Raw genomic sequence first — 12,458 nt, forward strand, 5'->3', positions numbered from 1 at the left:
AGGCTAATTGAGAAGGCGATGAAGATCAAGATTCTATCATTTGGGTACAAATTTCTTCGTCGATGGGAAATCATGCTGAGAATGTGGTTTCATAGACTTCAGATTTTTCTCATCTTCGAGAAGTGTTAGATTCATATTTTACCGACTTATAGTTTTTTGATACATCTGTAAAACGAGGTCTTTTGTTGATCAATGAATTTTAAATTTCAACAATTTTCAATGTAAAATTGCCGGGGAAATAATTAATTTCTTATTTGAACATATCATTTGTTTTCCTTAGATTTCAAGAAAACAAAAAGAAATTAAATACGTAAAAAGATTAAGGCCTAAAACGCTGACTGCAAGAGTGGCAAGTGATCTCCAAGCAAGTCGTATCGATCTTGGTCATTGATCTCTCCTTCAACCTCTCCGCTCTCTCAACCTCCTCCCTCGCCTTCTGCCACATCACCCTGATCCCAATCCAAAATCCGTTAACCAAACCGAACAAAACCAAACCAAACCGGAATTACTCAGTATAAGTGTGTTACCTTGCACGAGCAAACTCAGATTGAGCCATCTCCATCTCACGGCGAGTCAGCTCTCTGACTCTCTCGGCGTAAGCCTTCTCTATCGCCGCCAGTCTTATCTGCTCCGCCGCCTGCCACTTCAGAGCCTCCACACCTCCTCCGCCATCGCTTACATGCTCCACGGTCGCCGTTGGAATTGTGCTGAGGCTGATGGAGAGTTTGAGGTCGAGATCGTGGTGGATCATGGATGAGGAATGGTGGTGATCGGTTGTTGTCATTGTTGGGACGAGTGTCCTTACCGGAGATTCCGTCGACAGTGGAGAAGGTAAAAGCTGAAGCTCTTTGTGATGATCATGTTGCTGCTGTTGTTCAGCCATTTTTTTGGTTTTGTTTTTTGTTGGGAGCTAAAAAAAGGCTGCAGTTTTCAATAAGTAGGGGGTGGCATTACCAATCACTTTATATGTAAGCTGCTTCGTGTCTGTGCACATATATATCTACTTGAAATGACTGTTATATCCTTGGTGCTTTATTTTCGTGTCATATACTTTTTTCTGTTTGAGAAGGATCCATGTTTTAAAAGAAAATTGTTTTTAAAATTTTCCATTTTACCTTTTTAATGTATGCAATAATGATAAATTATAAATTTCAAAAACATTAATTGTATTTACTGAACTTTGATTGGTTAAAAATCATAAAAAATAGCTAAACACGAAAATAATGTATTTATTGTCAAAAATTTACGTGTTTTCTTAATAAGTGTGAAAACTCTAGAATCTATACTATTATTTGAGAAGTAAATTTGCTTACTTGTTATCTTGTCCATAATTTTAGTACAAGTCATTAGTTAATTAATTAATATTCGTATATAAAATTTTATTTCATACATATACTTATCATGATATTTAAGATAATTAATAATTTGCTTACTTGTCATCTTGTCCATAATTTTAGAATAAATCATTAGTTTAATTAATTAATATTATTATTTAAAATTTTATTTCATATATATATATATATATATATTTATCATGATATTTAAGATAATTAATAACCATTAAACTATTTCTATCGATATATATACACTATTATTATTTTAAAATATTCATTTATATATATATATATACTTATCGTAATATATAAGATAATTAATAAACATTAATCTATTTTACTGATATTTATTGGAGTAAAACTTACTCAATAATATAATTACACTATTTTAGTAGAAATTACAGAGAAAAAATACGATCTTTAATTTCACTCTATTTTCCACTTTAAAATAGAGTTTAGAGTAAAAATGTTTAAATGGTGCTCTATTTTTCACATTATAATAGAGTAAAAAATAAGTTTACTTTATATATAGAGTAAGTTATTTTTTTGTTTATTATTGTATCTTATATATTAAAAGAGAAGTCACAACTTTGACTCATGTGTGATTTTTTAAAAAATGGACCTAATGGACCTATTACTAGAAAGTCATGTTACATTTAATTTATAATCTTACATTATTATAGATCTAAATAACTTACTTTCTAGATTATAGGAACTAAATAATATGTTTACTACAATTAAATAATTATCAATCTTTTCCAAGCCAAAAACGTGATCTGAAAACAACCAATTCAATAAAAAATTATATACAATAAAATTATTATGTTTTAAAAATGATAGACTCATATATATTATACTAATATATACCAATGTAAAATTAAAAATAAAATATTTATATAAAAATAAATGAAAATAAACACCCGCGCGGTTGCGCGGGTCGAGATCTAGTTTTTTACTTTAAAATAGAATACCATTAAAATATATCATAACTCTATTATAGAATTATTAAAAAATAGGGTGAACCATAGAAGACGGCCTCAGTTTGGCAAAACAAAGGTAGAAGCTATTAAAAGACTAGTTATTAGCTGTAGAGAAAATCTCCGTTGAAGAAAAGACAGAGAAGATGGAATATAACGGATCACGTTATTGAGGCATGAGAGGCTTTTATGAGAAACCCTTTTCACTTTTTCATCATCTTTCTCATTTCAAATGTTATTATAACTAGTAACTTTGCGATTATATATAAGCATCTATCCGTTTTATATAAAGATATGAAAATGAGGATGTGGTTGTGTAATAATTGGAGATGCACGTGGGTTATTGGGTTCTAAAAGCTAACAAACTTACTACAATACTAAGTAGGAATATTTTAGTCATTTAAATTCTTGTCATAAAATGGTACTATAGCAATTGTTAACTGGTCATGTAGCATTAACAAGGAACTTATCAAAACGCAATATGAGGTGTGATAACAACTGTCTAAGATGCAGAAAACCTAAAGAATCAGTAGTCCATGCCATCTTTGAATGTCCACCAGTTCTGCTGGCTTGGTCTTTATCATCAACTCCAACAAATCCAAATTTGTTCCTAGTATCAAGCGTCTGCACAAACATGGATTACCTATTCTGGAGGAAAAACGACATCATTGAGCCATAACAAGACAGAGATCCTGATAATATGGTATATCTAGAAGAGTAGGAATGACAAACTTTTCAGGAGGATAGACAAAGAGAACCATTAGAGCTGGTTAGATATGCAGAAAGTGAATGCTAAGCCTGGTTTGATGCGAATGAAGTGTCAAAACCAGTGGTACAGAAAAACAATACTGAAGAACCCCAAGTCTTAAGCTTAGGTAATATTTGCTTGTTAGATGGATATTGGACATCTACTGCTCACTTTAGTAGATATGGATAAATTTGGATGAACAGTGGGGGGAACATACAGCTTATGGGGACCAGAAATATCACTCGACCCGAATCGGCCCTGCATTCGGAACTAGAAGCACTGTGATGGGCAATGGAGAATATACTTCAACACTCGACATGTTAGAGCTTTGGGACAGACTGTAAGGACTTGATCGCAATGATAAAAGAACCTCATGCTTGACCAAGCTTTGCGACAGAATTGGAGAGGATAGAAATGCTTCAAATATGCTTCACGGACTTCAGCATCACTCATGTACCAAGAGCGTGCAATCAGATTTCAGACTTTTTAGCTAAAACTGCGAGATCCTTCCATAAGAAATTACTTTTTATTGGTTGTTCTATTCCGGTCTGGTTACACAGTCCACTTTAACTTGAGTAATAGAATGGCCTTTCGATGTCAAAAAAAAAAATGGTACTCTAATTTTATTTAGAAGATAAAAAGTGTATCCTTTATGTTTTTGGTTACTAGTCTGTTTTATTTATTTCTCATGTATGATATAACTTTTGCTTCTAATATTACAAGCAATAATTATAGACATTACTTTTTTATTTAGATATTTTCCTGAACTCATTTATTGTGATTAACGTAACTTAGGTGCAATTTCTTTTCGAAAGAAAACATATAAAAGTGATGGAATGTGAAAATTAAAAATCACGAAATCCAAAATGTATTTAACTTAAAATGGTGTATTATATTAGCCAATAGTTTGCTAACCTGTTTTTCAAAGAACTTAAACACTTTGCCTAAGTTTATTTTCTTTCATTTATCCATGTTTCTAGGTTCACTAGTCTAGATCTCTTTTACTTAAAAAGAAGCAGTGTTCTAAAATACGGTCTAGGTGTCTGTTTAGGCGGTTTTTAAGCGCTATACGGTAGCCAACCGTATTGTTTTTATGTTATATAGTGTTTTATGCAGATTTATATAATCCGGGCGAATAATAGCATTTAGGCGGACATTATTCGGTCTACGCGGACGTCTAGGCAGATTTTAAGCATCTTTTATATATTTAAAATGGATTTAACTTTTATAATTTAAAACTATTTATATATGTTAAACTATATATTTATACATAAAATTGGATTTAAAAAATATTTATGTTCAGTTTTTTCAAAAATAATGTATATATTAATCTTATATTTACGTTTCGGGTAAAAATATATATCCGTATATATCTCGTTTAGACGTCCGCTATACGACTACGCGCTATACAGTCATGTAACGCGTAATGAACGCCCAACGCATTTTAGAACACTGAAAAGAAGACTCTTGACTGTTGCTTTTAAATGCAACAGTAACTACTCTTAGGCTCAAAACTTGTAAAAATTCAATGTGGGTTTTTTTTATAAATACCTAAAGTAACATATGAAGTATATGTATAGATTCATTTATTTATTATTAGTTTGAATCTGCTTTAGAAATACATAAACTATAAAACCTATAAACTATAAAACCTATAACCTATAACCTTTACAGCAATGATTTTGCCAAACCCCTAAAAAGAGCTTAGACAAAACAAACCATAGAAAATGAAAGTTCACTTAAGAAATTGGGGACATATAGGCCCATAGTGTTTTTGGATTGTAAATCAGAACAGATTATAACAAAAAGTGAACCGAAAATTTATGTGGACCAATAGAACTAATTGCCAATCTGAACCGGACGCGCGTAAATTTTACTCTTTGCTACATTTGTTCCGGTGATTAGAAGAAGTGAAGAACATTCCCCCCCCGCAAACCCGTAATTAAAAGACAAAACAAAAATCTCAAATTATACAAAATATAGATGTTATAAATCCTTATTTGTTTTGCTTCATTGCTTAGTTATGATGTTTCTGTTTCTTTTTTTTAATTCTTTTTAGATATGTTTGTCACGTTTGAAGTCAGTGCTATACTACACACAAACCATCCATCTGCGGCTCGACAGGTTAGTAGTCTCTTTGAACATTGTTTCCATGCTTGAGCTAAAAAGGATCAAAACTTTTTGAACACTCTGTGCAACAACTATATAGTTTAATAGGGAACCAAATACTCTCTCACCTGCAAAGAGATTGGAAAAGATTTGTGTGTATTCGGATGGTTTATTCAAGTTTGTTTGTGTTCTTCAAATCTTTGGCAGAAGCTTTTATGTGACAATTTTCACTTGCATTCAGTGTACCAAGATTATACAGGTTTATGTACTTCAAACAACTCAGCTTGATTTGTCAAATTTGGATCTTATCATCTTAATAAGGCACTCTACTAATGTAATTATACTGTTAATGGCTTCAGCTAACCGGTTGTTTTGATATCAAACATCGAAACCGTGAGTGATCTGTTAAGACAAGCCAACTCGATGCAGGTAGATCATCACAGTCACATGGACTTGCTTCATACTGGTTTTCGTGTTGCAGTCTGGTAAATCTATTTTGTGGAAAAGAGATTACATGTCTCAGACGTTACCTACATAAAGCTCGTAGCCATGGCCACCAACATCAAAGTGTATTTATTCTTACTCTGACCAGGTACCAAAGTGTATTTCATAGTCACTCAAAGATTAGCTCTTTCCTCTTTTATTGTTTCTATTTGAACGTTAATAAGACAAATTCAAGACTTTTGGCACAAACAGACAGAGAAGCAAAGACAAACTTACACAAAGAAAGAGACCATTTGTTAGACTCTGTAGTTTTGAGGTAGAGGCATAACACCGTCAAAGAAATCCCCAAAATAGCCAGGTGGCTCATACACAAGTCTTGCGATGATGTCTCTGAGAGTGATGAGTCCTTCGAGGTTACCTGAATCATCCACCACATATAGTCTATGGATCTTCTCAGCGTCTAGCATCAAAATCAGTTCCTTTAGCGTATGGTTCTTAGTGCAAGCAATGACACCACTCAGTATAGGTGCTGATGTATCCCCACGCTTCTCCAGATGCTCTCTAACCGCTACTAAGAAGTTCTTCGTTGTGATTGACCTAAGAAAAGATCCAAGAGAAAGCATTGAAGATTGACCAATGCTACCGGAAGGAGTATATATTAAGTATCAAAACCTGTAGTCATGGTAGATCTCTGGTGCAGTGAGGAGAAAGTGAACATCTCTAAGGCTAATGTTGCCTACTGGCTTCTCACTTTTTCTTTCTATAACAGGTATGCCTCCGATTCTCTTTCTCCTCATAAGCTTGAACGCCTGAAGAACTGGTTCATCCTCATAAATCTGAAAACAGAAATGGTGTTAGCAAAAAAAAAAGATCTCAGTGAAAAGTTATAAGTAAAAGATTACAAGATGACCTTAATGATATGATCTTTTGACATAATGGGAAGACCGACTTCAGAGAGAGTTTTGACTCCCCAATCCTCAAACCAGTGAAGCCCCACACATTCTGCCAGCATATGGATAACTCCTGACTGTGTGATTATGTTTTCGATCTTTGCTTCTCCTAAATCAACCACAGGGATGCTCTTCATTTTGTACTTGGAAAGAAGCAGTAACATGGTTAAAAAGGAGTTGTCTTTCTGCAGAGCAAGGAAGGGTGCCCATCTGAATGTTCCAGAGATATCTCGAACCTGTCAGAGAGAATAATATCCACAGCGTTTCAGGACAAAGTGTTAAGCTTGTGGGTTTAATTAATAAAGATAGAAGCTTCACCTTGGTGTTCTTGTAGAGCTCTGAAGAAGTAAGGACCTCAAAGAAGTTTCCGGAAGTTACAGCTGAATCATCTCCGATATCGGCGGTGAAATCATGAGAAGTTCCATTAGAACCTGCAACAGCAGGGCTCCTTGGAGATGTTGGGTCCAACTGTTTTTTTTTTCCAAAGTAGAAAAGTAAAGCAACTTTAGTTGACTCACTAGATAGATAGGTTCTAAAGAGAAGGTTGGAAGGAAGAATGACCTGGTGCAAAAGCCAGACTACAATGCCTGGAAACTCCACAATACCGATGTAGCGATCAATCCAGCTGGCGTCTTCAGGAGCGTCAACATCTACCACAGGAGCGCTCAAGACCTTGAGTTTTGATAGTGTCTCCACAGCTTCAGCCAAACTTGTGTCTGATCTTATCTCGATGTCTACACAGATAAAAAAACACAACAAGAGACACCAGAACCGAATCAACATCTGTTAAACTGTGATAACAACTGCATCTAATTATCTAAAACCAGAGAGGCATCTAAACCGAACTGACACAAGTATCTGAAGTAAACCGGAATTGATTCCAAACTCATATTACCTTGTGAGTCAGAGGAGAGAGGGAAAGCAGAGACAGGGATGCTCTCGAAGCAAGCGTTGAGCTTCTCGTCAGGGCTGAGCTGAGGCTTCTGCTCATCCCAGAGATCTTCCACGCGCATCCCTAGCTTAGCTTCCGGGCTCGACACCTCACTTCGATGCCCTAAGCTCTCGCTCCTCACTATCTTTATCTCCGGCACACTCGCCATCTTCTCCAAGGCAAGCTCACAGTGAAAAAGGTTCTCACTTTATCCTCCAAACGAAACCAAATATGCTCTCTTTTTATCGGTCAGAAGCTTTATACAACCACTAGTATTACCACCTGTGCTACGCACAGGTCAATTCACTGTCTTAAAAATTATTGATCTTCATCAGAATTTTTATTCCGAGTGAATATTATTTAATATATTGTATAAACAGTAGCACTTACATGCGTCCAAACAAAGCGGTTGAAAGGATACAATAATAATTTTGAAATCATATAAAATGGATACATGTTTGTAGAAGTTTTCAAAAATAAATAAAATATATACCAAAATACGAAACACACTTGAAATAAAATATTAGATGATTTTGTACAGAAAAACAAATACCTAATTTAGATACCACGAATCTAATAAATTTACTATTTAAACTTTTATAGTTTTAAATTGACATTTTATGTTAATTTACCTAACATAATTTTTTTAAAGTATGCATTTAAACAAAATTACCCACATTACTTATTTGATAGTTGAATTTATTTATTTTTATTTTTTTTTGTCGCCAACATTACAGACTCATATAGACTCTGTAAACCAAGCCGGAAGATGTTGATCCATGTGAACGACGAAAGACGTTTGTTTCCTGACACTGCGTGCTAGGTTCTCCGCCTTTGTATTTTGCGTTCTTGGTACATGTATAATCTCTGATCTTGTGAAACTCTCTTTCAAAGTCTTGATATCTTCCAGATAACTTGCAAAAGCTGGCCACTCTTCTGGTTCCGAAACCATCTTCACCAATTGAGAACAATCCGTTGCAAACGTAACCTGGTATTGACGTAGATTCCTCATACATTCCATAGCCCATAGAAGCGCCTCCATCTCTGCGTGCAAGGGAGTTAAAGAAGCCCTTACATTCCTTGCTCCCATTAAACCTTCAAAACCTTATAAAGTACTGAACCAACCCTGACCAGAGAGCCTATCCCCCTCTTCCACGAACCATCTGTAAAACACCATCGTCCAGAAATTGGCGGCAAAGATGCTTGAACCTGTGTACCCACCGTTTGGTCCTTCAGAATCTGTGCCTCTGCCCATAGTGTGGATTCCGTTTCCGCCAGCTTAAGAGTGTCCCTAGGGTCTATATCCAGATTACTAAAAACCTTATTATTTCTTCCTTTCCAAATGTACCACAATATCCAAGCAAAGTGATAATCCTCCATCGGTGGAGCAACTCTCCAGAAAAGGTGATCCATATTTGTAAATATGGAATTTGTCGGGAAAATAGATGGATTTGTTGGTATCTTTGATATCGCCCAAACCTGAATTGCTGGAGGACACTCAAAAAACACATGGTTAATTGACTCCTCATCCGCTCCACATCGTGCGCAACATATATCTCCTTGGATCCCTCGCGCCTGCAAATTCTTCTTAACCGCGACACACCCTGAAACTAATTGCCAAAGGAAATGTTTTATTTTTGGTGGGCATCTTATTTTCCAACAAAAAGCCTTTAACATATTAACCGTAGGTCCAATTAATTCTGGTAATTTTTCCCTATCCGGGTAAATCCTCTCTACTTGATAACCTGATTTAACCGTAAATTTTCCATTATTTGTAAAATGCCATCCTTCCCTATCTACCATCTGGGTTCTGCTCAGCGGTATACTCTCTATGATTTTTGCATCCTGTGGGTCTACCAAAGTCCGAATAACCTGCGAATTCCATTGTCGCGTAGTGGAATCAATAAGAGAATCCAATGTGAGGTCGGGGTACAAATTATGTTGGTTTTTATTGGCTGGTCTCGGGCGAGTGGTTGGGATCCAAGGATCATTCCATACAGATATAGAAGATCCTGTCCCCACCCTTTTGATTAGTCCTTTGCTTACCAGAGATATAGCAGATACAATACTCCTCCAGCCATAGGACGGAGAGTATGATCGAATCGGTTCCAAAGGTGAGGCGTTCCTATAATACCTACCCTTGAAAACTCGAGAAAATAAAGTGTTCGGCTTTTCTATTAGCCTCCACAGCTGCTTACCAAGCATAGCTGTATTGAAATCAGTGATATCCTTGAAACCTACTCCCCCATCTTCCTTACTGACACATACTTTGTCCCATGATTTCCAATGTAATCCTCGTGTACTGCCCCCAGGACTCCACCAAAATTGTGCTACTGCACTTGTCAATTTTTTTGCTGTTGCTTTAGGCAAACGATAACTAAATTAATTTACAACTTTAGTTTGCCTTTTATAAATTAAAATGAATTGTCTAGTAAATTCACCTTTGGATTCAGAAATGCAAGCTCCTTGATAAGTTCAACAATATTTTTAACCTTGAACTCAACTACAGTAATGAATAATGAAAAATAATTGATTCAAAAAATGAAATATTAGTCAACAAATTAAAGAAAATAGTAAAGAATAGAAAACAGAGACACCTTCTTTGTCAGGCTAAGACCGTATGATTTGATTCAACTGGAATATTATTGTGGGAAAGTGTAGTTATGGGTTTTCCACAAGAATAATATTGCTAATGCTCCATCTATCTCTCAGAACCTGACTCCAGGGGCTGTAAATCAATACATAGAGAAAAATTCTAAGTTAGCTATATTGTATTGATCTAAAATCGAATATCTTTAAAACTAACGTACATCAATTACTTCCCATAATTACATCGTACCAATCTAAAATCTTGTCGAAAATAGACTGTATGTATTAATCCAGAACAGAGTAGTAAAAGAAAAATTTGGTGCAGAAACGTAGCAGAAGCATACATGATGTTTGGTCTGCAATCTATCAGGTTTAGTGCAGAAACGTAATAGACGTTACCACTGTCGTAATCTATCAGGTTTGGTCTGCAGTTATCTAACGTAATAGATGAATCCATGATGGCATCACCCTTCCGGAATCTATCCTGGTCAGGAACACCTTGCGACAGGTAAAAGAAAAGGCCATCGCGCTTTCGAACACATGCCTGGCCATTGGTTCCGAACTTCATATCTTTTGGACGTCTTGTCTGTAGTTTTTGTTTTGCATTTTCTTTGTGATCTCTAAGTCTGAAAAACCATTGTTTTGCTAGAGAAGATAGAAAAAGGAAAAAAAACAGAAAATAAATTATTAAATAAAAAATTATGTAAAAGAGAAAAACAGTCTAAAATCGTGGTCGGAAACTTTGAACGTAGAGGATCAGTTTTGTTCAAAGAAATATTAGGATATAACTGCTAGGAATTATGGATCAAATATAAAAATTTTCAATCAATTATTTCTAAAAAAAAATATTTTCCACTTGTCAAAATTTGATTCACCAAGTGACTTGTGCTTTAGTATATAAGGGATTAGGATCGAGACACGTAGTCTAGTCGCAGCGGAGAAAGTTTCAGAAGAAAAAAATGGACCCCTGTATTTTTCATATTTTTGAAAAGGATCCTAATGTTTCTAATTTTATCAAAATAATCCAAATTTTTCAGTTAGATAATAAAGAGACCGTCTTGTTTTGGAAGGAAACAGATTTCGTGGGTGTGCAATGTAATTTGTTTTCAAGTCTTGTTTTGGTTAGTTTGTTTCGCGTTACTGTGTCAGTGTGAAGGGTATGCTAGTCTGTAATAGGTGTATAGTATCCGTAAAGCGGACTCAAGATCTGAGTCGTTGAAAACTGAATGCTTGTAACACGTGGAGAAATCTCTGGGATTGTTTTGGTATTGGTGGTGATAGCGAAAGGCATAATAGCATGACTCCGTTTGTTGGAGTCAATGCTTATCTCTATCATTTTTTGTGTCTGCGACAATTATTTTGTATTTTTGATTGGGTTTGACTGTTAGGCCACCTCCAACACCAGTCTCTTAGTAAGTATATTAAGACTAAAAAATAGAAAATATATTGAAAAAGGTGAAAAAAAGAGAAACAGTATATGTGCAGAAATATATTTCTCTTCACATTAGAACTTCTTTCCACTGTCTGTCTTTCTTTTATTGGTCAAATTATTTTTTAGTTAAAATTATTTAATTTTCTTACTTTAGTATACTGTATACCCAATACAGTTTATATGCGTTGTGGTTGCCCTTATGCCAACCTATATAAGAACAAGGGCAATTCTCGTCATTTTCAAATTTTGGTCACAAAAATAGACCACAAAGAGAAAAATGATCAAAATGTTTTATTTAATAGGTAAAATCACACTAATACCCTAGATATATAAAAAATAATAAATAATAAAAAAATTATTTTTATAGTTTTAGATTATATGTTTTCAAATTCGAACTTTTTATGAATTTTGTTTTTTAAAATTTTTTTCAAAATTTTGTTTAATTTTTTTTTTCAAATTTTCTTTTTGTAATTCGAAAATACTTTTTCAAACTATTTTTCAAATTTTTATTTTTAAATTTTTAATATTTATTTTTTATTTTATAAAATTTTAAACCTCAAACCCAAATCTCCACCCTTTAAATCTAAACCCTAAGGTTTGAATTAGTTAACCCTATGGGTATAAGTGTATATTTACCTCTTTAATGAAACATTTTGGTCATTTTGATTCTTAGAATCTATATTTGTGATAAAAAAAACTTTTTTAGTGATATCCTAAGGTATTTTCCTAAAAACTATCGCTTTTATTTAGTTGAATTAGACTATAATACGGGTAACTATCGTTTTAATGAAAAAACTAGGTTTTGAAATGCACGCCTGCACGGATGTTTTTGTTATTGTTATATGTGACTAATCTTTGTGAATTCACTTGATTGTTCTTGTTTGTGTTGTGGATACATACATTTTTTGTTTTCATATTTGATTATCTTTTTCAATGTGTTTAGT

At 34.3% G+C, this 12,458-nt stretch overlaps 2 protein-coding genes and 1 long non-coding RNA gene across 3 annotated transcripts; 1 reads left to right on the forward strand and 2 right to left on the reverse strand.

Moving 5' to 3' along the window:
• Positions 1 to 221: 221 nt before the first annotated feature.
• On the reverse strand, positions 222 to 932 carry LOC103873132 (zinc finger protein SHOOT GRAVITROPISM 5). The gene is made up of 2 exons (XM_009151562.3): positions 528 to 932; positions 222 to 449 (listed from the first exon to the last, which is right to left on the reverse strand). Exons 1-2 carry the CDS (start codon positions 881 to 883, stop codon positions 320 to 322), a joined length of 486 nt encoding a protein of 161 aa, XP_009149810.1. The 5' UTR covers positions 884 to 932; the 3' UTR covers positions 222 to 319.
• A 766-nt stretch (positions 933 to 1,698) lies between these two features.
• LOC103873134 lies at positions 1,699 to 5,808 on the forward strand. The gene is made up of 2 exons (XR_004448485.1): positions 1,699 to 5,183; positions 5,277 to 5,808. It is a non-coding gene; the product is annotated as an uncharacterized LOC103873134 (long non-coding RNA).
• On the reverse strand, positions 5,719 to 7,662 carry LOC103873133 (SNF1-related protein kinase regulatory subunit gamma-1). The gene is made up of 6 exons (XM_009151563.3): positions 7,458 to 7,662; positions 7,124 to 7,296; positions 6,881 to 7,030; positions 6,523 to 6,798; positions 6,285 to 6,448; positions 5,719 to 6,209 (listed from the first exon to the last, which is right to left on the reverse strand). The coding sequence occupies exons 1-6, from the start codon at positions 7,660 to 7,662 to the stop codon at positions 5,909 to 5,911; spliced, it is 1,269 nt and encodes a 422-aa protein (XP_009149811.1). The 3' UTR covers positions 5,719 to 5,908.
• Between the last annotated feature and the right edge of the window lie 4,796 nt (positions 7,663 to 12,458).

This window comes from Brassica rapa, chromosome A06 (genome assembly GCF_000309985.2).
Source record: "Brassica rapa cultivar Chiifu-401-42 chromosome A06, CAAS_Brap_v3.01, whole genome shotgun sequence".
NCBI lineage: Eukaryota > Viridiplantae > Streptophyta > Magnoliopsida > Brassicales > Brassicaceae > Brassica > Brassica rapa.

Coding starts and splice junctions, on each gene's coding strand:
- LOC103873132 (XM_009151562.3), bottom strand. CDS start 883: ATGGCTGAACAACAGCAGCAACATGATCATCACAAAGAGCTTCAGCTT. Junction 450..527: donor TCTGAGTTTGCTCGTGCAAG/GTAACACACTTA, acceptor GATTGGGATCAG/GGTGATGTGGCAGAAGGCGA.
- LOC103873133 (XM_009151563.3), bottom strand. CDS start 7,662: ATGGCGAGTGTGCCGGAGATAAAGATAGTGAGGAGCGAGAGCTTAGGG. Junction 7,031..7,123: donor TAGTCTGGCTTTTGCACCAG/GTCATTCTTCCT, acceptor AAAAAAAAACAG/TTGGACCCAACATCTCCAAG. Junction 6,799..6,880: donor AGCTCTACAAGAACACCAAG/GTGAAGCTTCTA, acceptor TCTCTCTGACAG/GTTCGAGATATCTCTGGAAC.